A 13,598-nucleotide genomic window follows, 5' to 3' on the forward strand; every position below is an offset into this window, starting at 1 on the left:
CAGGCGTTTAAAACACCCAAGACAATATATGACAAGCGGCACCAATTTTAAATCGCCTTCATGTATGCAAGTTCAGTAGAATCATTTTTTTTATAAGGATTTTTATCCGTTTAGGATGATTCATCCCTCATCCATCCGTGTCTAGTGGTTTAAGTTCAGTAGAATTGAATACAATTTTAATAAAACCCATTGCAGTTGCTGAAAAATACTTGTCACTAATAAAACTTTCCACAAAGTGTCGGTATCTAGGAAAATTATGATTTGGATGTCAGATAACAGATTAAGATTCAACTTATGGCTTATGCTGACCAATGATAGTCGACGAGTATCACTATTCGAGATTATATTCTAGTAATAGAAGTCTTCTTTGCAGATAACATCATCAACCTTGAGAAATATTTCGGAAACAAACCAACAAAAATCAAATCCAATAATGCCGTTTGAATTGGTATATCTATTGCATTAATTTATCTGGTAAATATAAAATAAGCTAACAAATATAACTGATTACAATGTAGTACTGAAGTATCCTACCCGTTCGGTCACCCCTCGCGTAACAAGCTCCACCACTCGCTTAAGCACCCCCAATTTCCTGTCCCAGCAGTGACAGCTGCTTCAAAAACTGCTTGGCATTCGTCAGCGTGGACGCGCCATAGATTATCCTACGGTTGGTGTTGCCCGTCTGCTTGGTCCGAATGAAATCTACCAAATTTTGGTACTCGATATAGTTCCCACCGCCGACCATAAATACGATCGCATCCTGGAAGGGGGCCCGATTTTTCGGCACGATGTCACCACCTTTTAGCAGCTTGGGATCCAGATACAGATAGTCGTCCACTTCACCGCCAGCTCGGCACTCCATCAGCTGTTCGGTGATTTTCGTTACCGGGAGGTTCTACGAAGAACAAAAAAAGTGAAATGGATGTGTTTGTAAAACATTGAGGGGTGATGATACTTACATGCCGTTTAACCACCAAATTTTTCACGCCTTCCATAACGAATGACGAACCTTGTGTTACAAGTTTAGAAAACATAGAAACTGTTCGGGTACCGCTTCCTTCGTACTGGTTCGGATTGCAAACTGTGCTCTTCATTATGCTTCTGCAAATGGTGGAAGAATTATGTATTTAAGCATTTGAAAGAAAACAGAATAACACTCACTTCCAACGTTGCAAATAAGGCATCGGTGCCAAATCACAGCCATATTCCTTCAGAACCTGTTCCAGCTTTTGATATTCTGAATCAGGTACACTAGAACAGATATAGTAAATGATAAATAGACGCATTCGATCTTCGCTAGTTCCAAATTCTGGGTCCTTCAGTACATCAACCAATGCTCGGTCCAAGGCTTGCCGGGACATTATTTTTTCCTCCAGCTCGAAAAAGGAATCCAGCCTCCTCGATTTGATGCAGTTGAGAATTGCGGTCGCTATTTTAGTGTGCATATCGATTAACCGTTTTTTCTCCATCAACTGGGGTAAGGAATTGACTGCGCTAGTAAGTTTGGCGGTGTTGTCATTCACCATCGAAAATGCCACGTCTGATTCACCATCGATTCCCATAGTAGATTTCAGTTTCTTAATTTCATCTTCGGATGAACGGTACTGTTCTAGTTCTTCCTGAATAGCTTCTGCTACCGTCGGAAAAGGACTACCTTTATGCGAGCCCCAGAATTTATCCCTGGAATCCAAATCGCATGCCTTCATCTTCGATTTTGCTCCAGTTGATGTTGTCTTTTCGGAATCGTCTTCAACGATTACCCGATTCAGAGCCAGTTCCAAAACGTCATGTGCTAAGGCCTGATAGGTCCAGGTGTGATGCAGCGGTGTAGCCATGTCCATGTTTCGATCCATCAAAATCAGCAGCGGTCTCTGAAAGCTAAAAGCCCCAGTTTGGGTTGCGTCCATATGGAACAAATTATTCCGCGCGTCCCATAAATTTTCCCGTAGTTTCTTCTCCAACTTTCGGGCAACCATTTCGGCCGCAGTATTTTTTGGACACCGAATTATTGGAACGTTTCCCAACGTGACAAAAACAGAAAACAAGCTGTCCACTATACTGTCCATGATCCCTTCCATCTCAAAGTCCTGTGTGTTTGCTCGATTGATGGCTACGAAAAAAAAACTAAAATTAATATCATGGCTTAGATTTAAAATTATCGTAAGTTGCTTATTAAAAAATTGTGTTAAATGGTGAAGTAGAGTTGTTCAAGAGTAAGTACTCAGAATTTTCAATCTTACCGTAGTACGAAAGCGAATCGCTGTTCTGGTGCTTCAATACGAACATATCGTCCTCTAGAGTTATAAAGTTCACATACTGATCGTACACCTTGTGAATGTTGGCCACACAACCAGCCTGCAAGGCAGCAGCGGCCAAATCTTCTAACTTCTGCCTGGATATAGGCGAAATGAAATTCAGATGGTAAACATCGTACAACCCATTTTGAAAATCTTGCGCTATACGGCCCAGATTTTCCTCCGTTGGAGCACAAAAATAGATGGCCGGCACATCCGGAATTGAGTCTCGGTCCGAATGTAGTTGGCTGCAACAGACGATTATCATAAATCGATTTTCAAATAATTTTAACAATGATTTATATCAAGTTACATATGCAGGGTGACGCCCAACTCTCGCAGCTCCCTGATGGCAATCAGCGGGGAAATGATATCCTGTCCGATTCGGTCATAGATGAGCAGCTTCCAGACTGGTTCCGCAGCAAGGGCCTTGGTCTGAGGTTGATTCAGATTTAACATTTGCTTGATGGCATCTACAAGAACAAAACGGAACGGATGATGAAACTTTACCCTATCCCCAACAGCCAGAAAACTTACTTATCTGCCGATCTTTTAAGCTCAACATGATGCCGTTTATTTACTGCAATTAGGCCACTAGATTTTTCACCTTACTTACTAGTATTTCTAATATAAAACCTTATTTAATAGCACGATTAGCAGAAAATTAATAAACTCATTCGTGGACAAAAACATCTCCAGCGAGTGACGTTGAAGAAATCAAAATTGGCATTCTAGTACCATGCTAGTACCACACTCATATGAATTCAGGCCGATTAACACTTGATTCGTGGGACCAACTCCCGGGAAAATATTCCGGTTAAAAATAAAATATCCGGGTAAATAAATAATTTATTGAACCAAAAAGTAAAATAAATAATTTTTATAAGAATTAACAAAATAATCACAATAAAATCTACACCTTCGTTCCCCGTGGATCAGGATAGTTTTAAAACTATTTCTGCAGCAATTTTGTATCTTTTACATTCGCTTTACCTAGACGATGTATTTATTTCGTAGATTTGAACAACACCAAATCAAATAACATAAGTTTACAAGAAATGAATTGATAATCAATTTAACCGTTTGAAACGTGAATCACTGAATCATTTATCGCTCAATGAAATGAAAATGATAATGAAACACAAACTTCCAACTTTGACAGAATACCATTTCTCTCACAGCCCGAATAGAAAAACATTGTGAAAAGACCATGAATTTCATTTTCACGCAACCATGAATTTTATGATTCAAACTATGCGAATCATGGTATATGAAACCTTGAATGTACTGTCAAATTCATAGTTTTCGACAATGAAATTTATGGTTTCGGCAAAATTTACCATGAAAAAAGGGGGTTGTTAAGCAACTTAAGAATGAAAAAATTAACTTTTTTCCATACATTTTAGAACACAAAACTATGAAGATTACGGTCATTACAACTTCCAGTTCTTTCTCGAGGAAACTGTAAAATTCATCGTTTTTCATTGTTTTTATATTGTTTTAAAGATGATGAAATTCAATGTTTAATTATAATATGCAACAGCCTTCATGACCGTGAAATTTCATGGTTGGAGTTAATATTTATTAATTTTCTTTCCGGAAAAAATATAAAAAAAGAAGCCGTATTTCCTTGCTTTTTTGATTTTATTTATATCTAGAAAAACTTTATTACACTCACTGAGACACTTGTTTTTTTTATTCATCATAACTATCACCATCACTGCAATGCGTACCGGTGCGCCTCCGACGCAACCAATCTCTGGTAGACGGCTCCGGCTCACCTTCAAGATCCATGTCCCGTATGTGCGATGAGTACGGTTTGTGCGCTAAACTTCTATCTGATAGAAGTAAAAATTGTTTGCAGCTCACGCCTGAAGCACCGGTTGTGATCTTCTGCCCTTTGCATCTGCCTCTGAAAAATAATGTTTAAAGTTAGTTTTCAAAACTACAATTTATGTACAATAAAAGTACTCACCGCCGTTACCTAAATTGATGCCATTGTCTTCCGATCTGATTATGGCCACTTCAATACCAAAACCAAATAAAAACTTGTCCGGGATTTCCGACCTCTTCCGACCGCAAAAAAACGTTAACAATGGCGCGCATGAAAATTTTCCTCTACACGAAAAATTATAATCAAGCGAAAAAACCTAAAATCTACCGTTTATCAAGTGCTCGAATAATATTTTGATATTAGGATGAATTTCATTGTCAAATTGGATATCGTGGTTCGGTTATATTAAAACCATGATCCTTGCTATTCGGGAGGTCTCACAGTCAATATTTTTGCGTGAAACTTTCACACAAGCTAGATAAACTATAAACCAGGCATGTCAAACTCGTTTAAGTGTGCGGGCCGCATTAAAAATCTTTCATTTCCAAAAATAATATTATTTCCTCTCGTAGCAAAAAAAATCTGTATGATATTTTGTAGCAGGAAAGCCAACGTACTTCTGTGTAGTAGGGAATTTTGTGATAATTTAAGACGGGGCTACGCGGGCCGCATTGACCAAGGCCATGGGCTGCATGCGGCCCGCGAACCCCCAGTTTGACATGCCTGCTATAAACTCTTCATTCAATGAGTTTAGAACAGTTAGCGGTCACTAGGAAGAGATATACAGCTATTTTGGTAAAAGAAGGGAAAATTGAGATTGCCTCACAAAATTAGCTGTAACTTTGTCAAATTTTACGTTTATCCGCATGTTACCCAGGAATTAACCTCGCATTCAAACCGCTTTAAATTTTAATCGCGGTGATCAATTTTTATAAAATTTTGTCACATATTTACAAGAATGTACTTTTTTATATAACCTCACAAAATTTTGAGTTGGACAATCAAATTTCGACTGTGTTTTTCAATTCACAGACCGGTCAAGATTCTGCACGCGTGTTTCTCAAAAGTTGCATAAATTAGGGCGTTATACAAACCAACGTCATTGATATCGCACAGTAACTTTGTTTCGCTGTTGAGCTTGATCAACTGTTAAGAACTGTGTCTTATTATGTTCTCCAGCTTTTTGAACGAACTTTGCTTTTTCAAAATCCCTAGCTTGAGAAAAGGTTTAAACATTTAAATTTACAGTTCTAGTTCAATTTCAATTCTGGAAAGAAAACCATTGTGCTTTTATTTAAGTATTCTCTTTCTTTGTTCAAAAATTCTTCAAGAATTTCGGGTTATAAGAGTCGCAATCTAAGAAAAACGAACATATCTCTCGTGACCTTTCATTACGTCGTATGAAACATCTTAAGAATTCACAGAAAACTGCTGCAAAAGTTGTCAAAACTACTTTAAAATTTGTATTTCACATATAGAATATGTTGTCCAGGGTACAATTATTCGAAATGGAAAGAAGTTGCGATTAGTTTATGTCAGGTTTTGTGTTTTTTCGTAACAAAACTTTTTGTTAACATTTTGTTTCATACGACGTAATGAAAGCTTACGCAAGATGTATTCAAAAATGAAGTGCTTTTTCGACAGGATGAAGAGAATTGTCTTTTTTTATATTTAGAGAAAAATTGGATAGTAAGAAATAAAATTTAATGATAATGCCATGACTGTTTTCAAATAACTCTTTTTTATGATTTCCGGAAGAGTGGAATTATTTAACACGTAAACAAAGTCTTTGATTGTATACATTTAAGGATAATTCGTTTGATAGTATACTTGAAGAAACTATTCCAATTGTCTTTTGTTTGTGTAAATTTCCAAGCCCTATAGCAAATCGAAGTGCTCAATCATTGCATATAGCATTCAATTTTCGGTAGTCGTTTCGTAAAGAAATGCATGTTCCAATTACTGAACAGGGATTGGTAGAGAGCTTGGAAATTTACACAAACAAAAAAAAAACAAATGGAATAGCTCCTTCAAGTATACTATCAAACGAATTACCCCTAAATGTATACAATCGCAGACTTTGTTTGCGTGTTCAAATTGGTACACAGCATGTTCAATGTTAGAATCAGAGTGTTAAAAACATTTTTTTTTAAAGGGCTTTAGTAATGCTTTCAAAACATTTTTTTAGGAAAAAAAAACAACATTTTTCTAAAGCTGTGGAACAGACTAAAGCTAAACTATCAAAATTTTATCATAAAAACCTGTGATTATTTTTTTATTAGCAACACATTCGTCGATTCCAAAAGATAGTGTTTTATATATTACTACCATCCAACTATTGGTTAACTGGGTTTACCAAGTGTTTTAAGCCTAATGACTATAGCTAGTGCAATGAAGTTTTAGATAAAAATTGCAAATATACGCCATCATTTATATAACTTGTGCAGAATTGTATACTTGCATTTCATTATTCCTATACCTGCATAAACATTCTAAATTAGGTTAAGTCCCTCACTTAAAACAATTACCCACAAATCAAGATATTCGGTAGTAATTTTTTCAGATTCAGCTAGCGTTTTGGAGGCTGTGGAGGCTGGAAAATCTCTTCATCTATGGGTGCAAGAGATTGAAGAAAATCTACACAAACTTAAAGGAACCCTGCGTTGGATCCTGGGTCATGTAAAGTCTGTTTCACATAGAATCTGGTCGGATAAAATAGATCCTTTCTCCGCAAAGAAATAACGTACAACAAAAGTAAAAATGATATTTTGTAGGGTTTTTATTGCACCTTAAGGAAAAAAATACATAAAAATCATTCGTCAGCTTTTCGGATGAATTTTCGATTTTTTTTTATGATACCACCCATCATTTTCTGAACAGTACTGCTGGTAACCTCATTCGCCATCTTGTTCCACCACTTTTCCATTTGAGCGGGTTTTTTCATGGTTCTGCATTTCTTTTCAGTTTGCCCTTAACTATACACTTAGAAAAATAAAAACTATTATGCATGCCATAAAATTCTCTTATGAAGTGGCGCCATAAGAAAAATCATTGAAATTCATAAGTTTCTCTTATGACGCGAATGAATTCTAAAGATGAACACCTAATCCAATGAGAGTTTGTAGCTTTTCATAAGAGGCTCTTATGGAAACAGAAAGTCAATTCTAATTAGAACGATTTAAGATATTTGACGTTGAAAACATTCACTTTATTATTTTCCCATTTTCTTTTAATAAAATAATGAAGTAGTCATCAGCAGCACAGCAACACCCCGGTTCCAACGAAGTTTTTTGGCCGCATCCGATTCTTCGAACTTGCTTTTTTTCCGGTCAGCATACTGAAAAGTAAACGAACAAAATATTTTAGTTTACTAATATATTAAGCGTTCACATCAAAAACATTTCAAACTTACCAATCAGAAAGATCACAATGTTAAGGACAACGAATTTACAACAATAGCGAGTGCTTCGTACCGTTAGACAATAAAAAAAATTATGGAATGAATGAATGTGTTTGTTGTATCCGTTTTACCCGGATATTATCGGATTTAACCCAATGAAACACGCGCTCGAGTTGTTTACTCTAGATACTTATTTATTCTGTTTCTCTTTTTCTTACAGTGTGCCCAGATATATTTTCCAAACACAACATCTTTCTCTTTCTGCCAAATTAGTGATTTATCCTCTCGTCAGTTTATTCCAGGTCGAAGTCTTCGTAACGAAGCGGACGTCTTGTAGCCCGCTTTGGTCGTCCAAGTGTTTCCCTGCGTTGTTGGTTCTCGTCGTTGACAATTGGTGTACTAGACTCCAGGCGCGATGTGGACAAAGGTGTAGCCCACTCAGCTTCCGGCCCAGCACTTGAATTTTCCTCCATTGTCACACACTGCTGCTCCTCTTCGTTCTCGTTACCATGATGGAGCTTTTTAAGGTGAGCTGAATTCCTGCGATATCGTCTGCCATCGCTTGTTTCCACCACCACGCTATTACCCTTTGTTTGAATGACTTTGGCAGGGTCAGCATGATACAACGGCGCAAGTTTGTTCTGGGGTAGGAGATTACGCATTAAAACACGGTCTTGAGGCTGCAGATCCAGTTGGTGCGTGGCATGATGGGAGTCAAAATATTTCTTGGCCATGTTTTTGTACACCTTATCGTTGTCGCGAATCTCGTCATCCTCGTTAGTCAGAGGAATTTGTGGAATCCAGTCTCGGAATCTTCTTCCGAAAGCGACCTCAGCCGGTGAGCGCCCAGTCGCCGGGTGTTTCGTTAACAAGTAGACGTAGTTTGCCTGTTGCAAATCCTTTCGCCAATCGGTACCGTTCAGCGCAGAAATCCTCAGGATCTTCAGTATGGAGCGGTTCTGACGCTCCACCTCACCATTAGCTTGAGGCCAATAAGGAGTGGTGTGCCTCAATTCTATGCCATTCAATCTGCAAAAATCTTGCATCTTCTGGCTGCTGAAGTTACGAGCGTTATCAGCGATCAGCAAACCGGGTATGCCCAGTCGCATGAACGTCTGGTCAAGCCGCCCCACGATGTCTTCAGTTGTTGTGGAACGAAGTATTTCAATAACTCGGTAGCGGCTGTATAGGTCAATTACCACGAGAATCGAATCACCAGATGGCAGCGGACCCAAAATATCCATTGCTAACACGTGCCACGGTTGTTGCGGGAGCTCTCTTACGTTCATTGCTTCGGGAGTTACTGACCCTGTGACCAACTGACAGTCCAAACATGATTTGACCATTTTCTCCGCATCCTTATCAACGTTTGGCCACCACACCTTGCTCCGCAAGCGTTGCTTCGTCCTCTCGATGCCTGGGTGCCCTATGTGTGCCAGGCTCAGCACTCGCTGCCGTAGATTAACCGGAACCACTATTCTGTCGTTTCGCAAGACAATTTCGTTGGATTCACTCAATTCTTCACGAAATGGGTAATATTTCTTGAGTTCGTCGCTCCATTTGCCAGTATGCAAAGCTTCTTTTACGGCTGCCAGATGTACATCCTTGACGGTTTCTTCAACGATCTCGTTTAACGAAAGCGCCGTAGGCCTTGCAGCTTCCAGTACGGCCAACAATAGCGTTTCTCCTTTCCGATCATATGTGGTACAGTCTTGAAATTTTGGAAGTCTCGACAGCGGGTCCGCAATATTGGCCTTTCCGGAGACATGAACGATTTGGAACCGAAATGACTGCAACCTGAGTGCCCACCGTTCGATTCTGGAACACTGTTTACGCTTAGAATTGAAGATTACTTTCAGTGGTTCGTGATCCGTGACCAATTTGAACTCCAATCCCCGAAGATATGGTTCCAATCGCTCCACCGCCCACACAAGTGCAAGGGCTTCCCGCTCGTTCTGCGCATAACCCCTCTCCGCCGAGGACAGTCCTTTACTTATGTAGCAGATCGGTCTTTTCTGTCCGTCCTTAACCTGCAGCAAAACTGCGCCCAGACCCACTGGGCTCGCATCGGCTATCACGATCGTCTCGTCGTACGGGGAATAATAACCGAGGTTTCTGGGGTCTGCCAGAGCCTCTTTCACTTTATCAAATGCCTCGGTGTGCTCAGGAATCCATTTGAAGCGAACATTCTTGTGGAGCAGCTCCCTAAGCGGTGCAGTTAAGGTCGAAAGGTTAGGGATGAACTTGCCGAGGTAATTTGCTAACCCCAGGAAGCTTCGCACTTCTTCTACATTCTCAGGGCAACGAAATCGACGAATAGAGTCGACTTTTTCCTCCGAAGGGCTTATTCCGTTTCCATCCAGGCGGTGCCCCATAAAAGTGACTTGGCTCCGCCCGAATTCACATTTTCTTTTGTTGATCGTAATTCCGTACTCTTTCAATCGCTTCAGGACCATCACCAGTGCTCGATCGTGCTCCTCCCGATCTCTTCCATATACGAGCATGTCGTCGATGAAGACCTTTACTCCAGGTATTCCAGCTAATACCCTTTCAATCACGTTTTGGAAAACCTCCGACGCACAATTCATGCCGAAGGTGAGGCGTTTGTATCTGAAGTATCCATTGTGTGAAGCAAATGTTGTTATCCCACGGGACTCCTCAGCAAGCTCAATTTGGTGGAAAGCCTTGTTGAGATCAATTTTAGAAAACACCTTGCAATTGTTCAAGTGCGGTATGATGTCGTCGAAAGTAGGTAGTGGGTGGTGTTGTGGAATGATGGCTTTGTTGGCATCGCGCATATCCACACACAAACGGACCTCTTCTGAATTAGCGCCTTTTGGCCGTACTACCAACCGTGATATCCACGGTGAATCCCTCGGAGCTGTTTCGATGATGTCTTGTTGCAGTAGCTTATTTATTTCTTTCTCGACCTTTAGCTGAAGTGGAATCGGAACACGGCTTTGAGTGTGTTGAATTGGCTTCACTGTTGGATTTAGCTGCACTGTCACTACCACATCCTTTACCTTGCCGATTTTTTCTTCGCTGGACTCCACCGCACAAATCGACGTGTCAATTTTTAGAATGCCGAGCTTTACAGCAGCTTTTCGACCCAGCAAGTTGCTTCCTCCTTCATGGACGACGTACACCTTGTCTATGATTGACGATTTCTTTGTCGCAATCTCCGCAACGAACATGCCTTTTACCGCAAGTTTGTTGTTCCCGTAGGCCACCAACGATTTTGAAACTTGATTGGTTTGGTAGTCCACCTTCACGTTGCGGTCCTTCAGAAACTCCCAAGTGTCACTGCTAATTACGTTGACTCCTGCTCCGGAATCAATCGTCCAGCTTAATTTAACTCCTCCAATTTTGCACTTTGCGAGATCAGATTGGTCGGGATTCGTAGCGAAAACATAGTTGAGAGGTTCTTCTTCATCTGACGTGGAATCTTGATCTTCTTCTGTGACCGAATCATCGCTTACAACTTGACGGACTTTGCTCTTACGTCGTTTTTCTTTTCCCGCAAACTTCTTCTTGCGTGTGTTCTTCGTCTTCGTTTTGCAGCATCGTTCGTAGTGTCCTATCAAATGACATTTTTCGCACTCCTGGTCTCGTGCTGGACACTCTTCGTCGTTTGCGTAGTGACCTTCATGGCCACACCGGAAGCATTCTCCTTGGCGAGCAATTCGGTTTATCTCCTCCTGCTTTTGAAGATTGCGTCGGTGCTTCGCTATAGTCTCTAGCGAACGACCGATTTCGACTGTTTGCGCCAGTGTTATGTCACCTTTCGTCAATATCTTCGCTCTAAGTTCGTCAGAATATCCCCGTTCGAAAATCTGCTCTTTAATATTTTCTTCGAGCCAATCACCGTAGTCGCACAAACTACCCTGTTCGCGCAAACGCAGCACAAATTTCTCGATGGATTTGTCTGATGCCTGTTCCAAGTTCCGGAAAATATGCCTCTCGCGGGGCAGACACTTCAGCGGCAAGAAGTAGTTATCCAGTAGTTGTACTGCTTCCTTGTACACATTTGAATCTTCCGGCACTTCCAGTTCTGCTTCTCCTTTTAAGTTGAAGTATATATCCTGCACGTCGCTTCCAGCATAGTGGAGTAGATAAGATCTTTTACGTTCCGGAATGGTGACATTCTGTACATCCAGGAAAATCTCGAAACATCTCTTCCACTTTTTCCAGCGATTGGAAACGGTGGACGTGTCAGTCGGATCGAACTTTTGCGGGTTGGAATTTCCTGGATCCATTTTCCGACGGACTTACTTTTTCGTCCGTTTCGCGCACTTTTGTTTTTCAGTTTACTTCTTCTTATTTGCGACTAAGTCTTTTGTTTTTTTTTCTTAACACTTTTTAGTCCAACTTTCTCAATTTAACCGGTTTTCCCGCACGAATTGAATCTAAAACACTTTTTAGGTATTGGCCAACCTCTGTCGCCAAATGTTGTATCCGTTTTACCCGGATATTATCGGATTTAACCCAATGAAACACGCGCTCGAGTTGTTTACTCTAGATACTTATTTATTCTGTTTCTCTTTTTCTTACAGTGTGCCCAGATATATTTTCCAAACACAACAGTGTTCATTATATTTTCACAATGCCATTTCTCCTATTTTTCATAAGATGTTCATATGAAAACTGAAGGAATTTCAAAAGACTCTTATGAAACACAATTTTACACTCTAAAAAGCGGTTCATAAGACGCATCTTATGAAAATTATAATAAGAATTTGCCTGATTGTAAGGCATTCCCCCAGTTGTCAAACGAACAGCTGATTTCTGATGTTTACATTTTCTCGGCATATCATGGTAGGGTAAACATAACAACAACAGTACGCATGTTCAATGACCAGATAGTAACAAAATAAAATTGACAATGCAATTGTAGTGGTTTTGCGAGCGCACCTAGGTGAGGAGAATATAAATTCTTCATTTAATTAATTGAAAGTTCATAACAAGTTAAGTCATGAAGATATGTTAAGGATTTTAATTAAGGAACATTAAAAAAAAAGCATTGAACAGTGCTTATCATCAAGATCAAAATGGCCATCAGTTGGTGTTTACATTTTTCAAAACAAAAACAAAAAGCTACCCTACCACAATCTGTCTCAGGAAATACTCTATAGCCCAATATTTCTCGATACGATGTAACCGGTTGGTTACAAATCGTTTGATTTTTGTTTTCATTTTGTAGTTTTGTATATTTAGCTCTAGAAAATTCATGTTCCTTGTCCAGTCTCACAACAAGATAGCACCACAGTAGGCTACATTTTACTGCTGGCTGCTGTCAATTAACAGAGGAGGAAAAGGAGGAAAGAAAAAGAGAAAATGGAAGGCGAAAAGGAAGCTTGCTTCGGTAAAAATCGCTCTCTTCTATACCAGGCGTCCGTGAGTGTAGTCAAGTTTCTGTATAGTGTTTGTGAACGTCCACGGAATTCACCCGAATACCGGTTTGACCTCTTCACGGTTCGGCCCGCAGATCCCTTGTGGTCTCGCGCCTCAACGTAAAGGACCATCAACAGCGTTCTCGGGGTCTGAGGACCTCTAACCATCAAGGAGAATTTCCCTTCTCGGTCTGTCCGGATACGGGGCACTCTCGTGGGCAGACCGATTAAAAGCCTATGAAGGAAGACGCCTGCAACGACCGAGTCCAGCAACGCCCGCTGGCGCCGACGGTTTCGGCACCCCGTCAATACGCCAATACATTGACGGCCCTCCTGCTTCCGGAACTGGGATTCTGGAACCACGACGTCGCGACGCTACAGCAACTGCAGCACAATCACGGTTAGTGAGTCAAATACACGCCACAAATTACACAGAACATTGTTTTATACACACAGACAACACGCCACATAAAAACATCAATAAAACCGCAAAGTAACATGAATTTCCCGATTTGTTGTATTTTACCCGAAAAGTCCTTGGTTACCCAGTAGCCAGCCGGCCCTGAGGTTCCGTACTCTTAGAGTACCTTGCCTTGGCTGGTCTAGCCGCTGCTCAAAAATCCGTAACAAATGGCGCCCAACTAAAAGTCCGCGAAAGGTAACCAAGAGACGACCGCGTA

At 40.4% G+C, this 13,598-nt stretch overlaps 2 protein-coding genes and 1 long non-coding RNA gene across 3 annotated transcripts; all 3 read right to left on the minus strand.

The window, feature by feature from the left end:
* Positions 1 to 434: 434 nt before the first annotated feature.
* Positions 435 to 3,005, minus strand: LOC129745753 (protein sly1 homolog). Its single transcript, XM_055739077.1, has 6 exons — positions 2,832 to 3,005; positions 2,608 to 2,767; positions 2,241 to 2,542; positions 1,162 to 2,110; positions 960 to 1,101; positions 435 to 895 (listed from the first exon to the last, which is right to left on the minus strand). The coding sequence occupies exons 1-6, from the start codon at positions 2,857 to 2,859 to the stop codon at positions 575 to 577; spliced, it is 1,902 nt and encodes a 633-aa protein (XP_055595052.1). The 5' UTR covers positions 2,860 to 3,005; the 3' UTR covers positions 435 to 574.
* A 914-nt stretch (positions 3,006 to 3,919) lies between these two features.
* LOC129743586 (uncharacterized) lies at positions 3,920 to 4,411 on the minus strand. The gene is made up of 2 exons (XR_008736622.1): positions 4,270 to 4,411; positions 3,920 to 4,206 (listed from the first exon to the last, which is right to left on the minus strand). It is a non-coding gene; the product is annotated as an uncharacterized LOC129743586 (long non-coding RNA).
* A 3,410-nt stretch (positions 4,412 to 7,821) lies between these two features.
* Positions 7,822 to 11,784, minus strand: LOC129742388 (uncharacterized protein K02A2.6-like). Its single transcript, XM_055734289.1, has one exon. It carries the CDS (start codon positions 11,782 to 11,784, stop codon positions 7,822 to 7,824), a length of 3,963 nt encoding a protein of 1,320 aa, XP_055590264.1.
* Between the last annotated feature and the right edge of the window lie 1,814 nt (positions 11,785 to 13,598).

The sequence above is a fragment of the Uranotaenia lowii genome, chromosome 2 (genome assembly GCF_029784155.1).
Source record: "Uranotaenia lowii strain MFRU-FL chromosome 2, ASM2978415v1, whole genome shotgun sequence".
Classification (NCBI taxonomy): Eukaryota; Metazoa; Arthropoda; class Insecta; order Diptera; family Culicidae; genus Uranotaenia; species Uranotaenia lowii.

What these genes read in the sequence shown, in the direction of transcription:
- LOC129745753 (XM_055739077.1), bottom strand. Translation starts at nt 2,859, where the DNA reads ATGTTGAGCTTAAAAGATCGGCAGATAA. An exon ending in CTTAAAAGATCGGCAGATAA is followed by an intron (nt 2,768 to 2,831) that starts GTAAGTTTTCTG and finishes TTGTTCTTGTAG; the next exon opens with ATGCCATCAAGCAAATGTTA. An exon ending in CGATTCGCTTTCGTACTACG is followed by an intron (nt 2,111 to 2,240) that starts GTAAGATTGAAA and finishes TTTTTTTCGTAG; the next exon opens with CCATCAATCGAGCAAACACA.
- LOC129742388 (XM_055734289.1), bottom strand. Translation starts at nt 11,784, where the DNA reads ATGGATCCAGGAAATTCCAACCCGCAAAAGTTCGATCCGACTGACACG.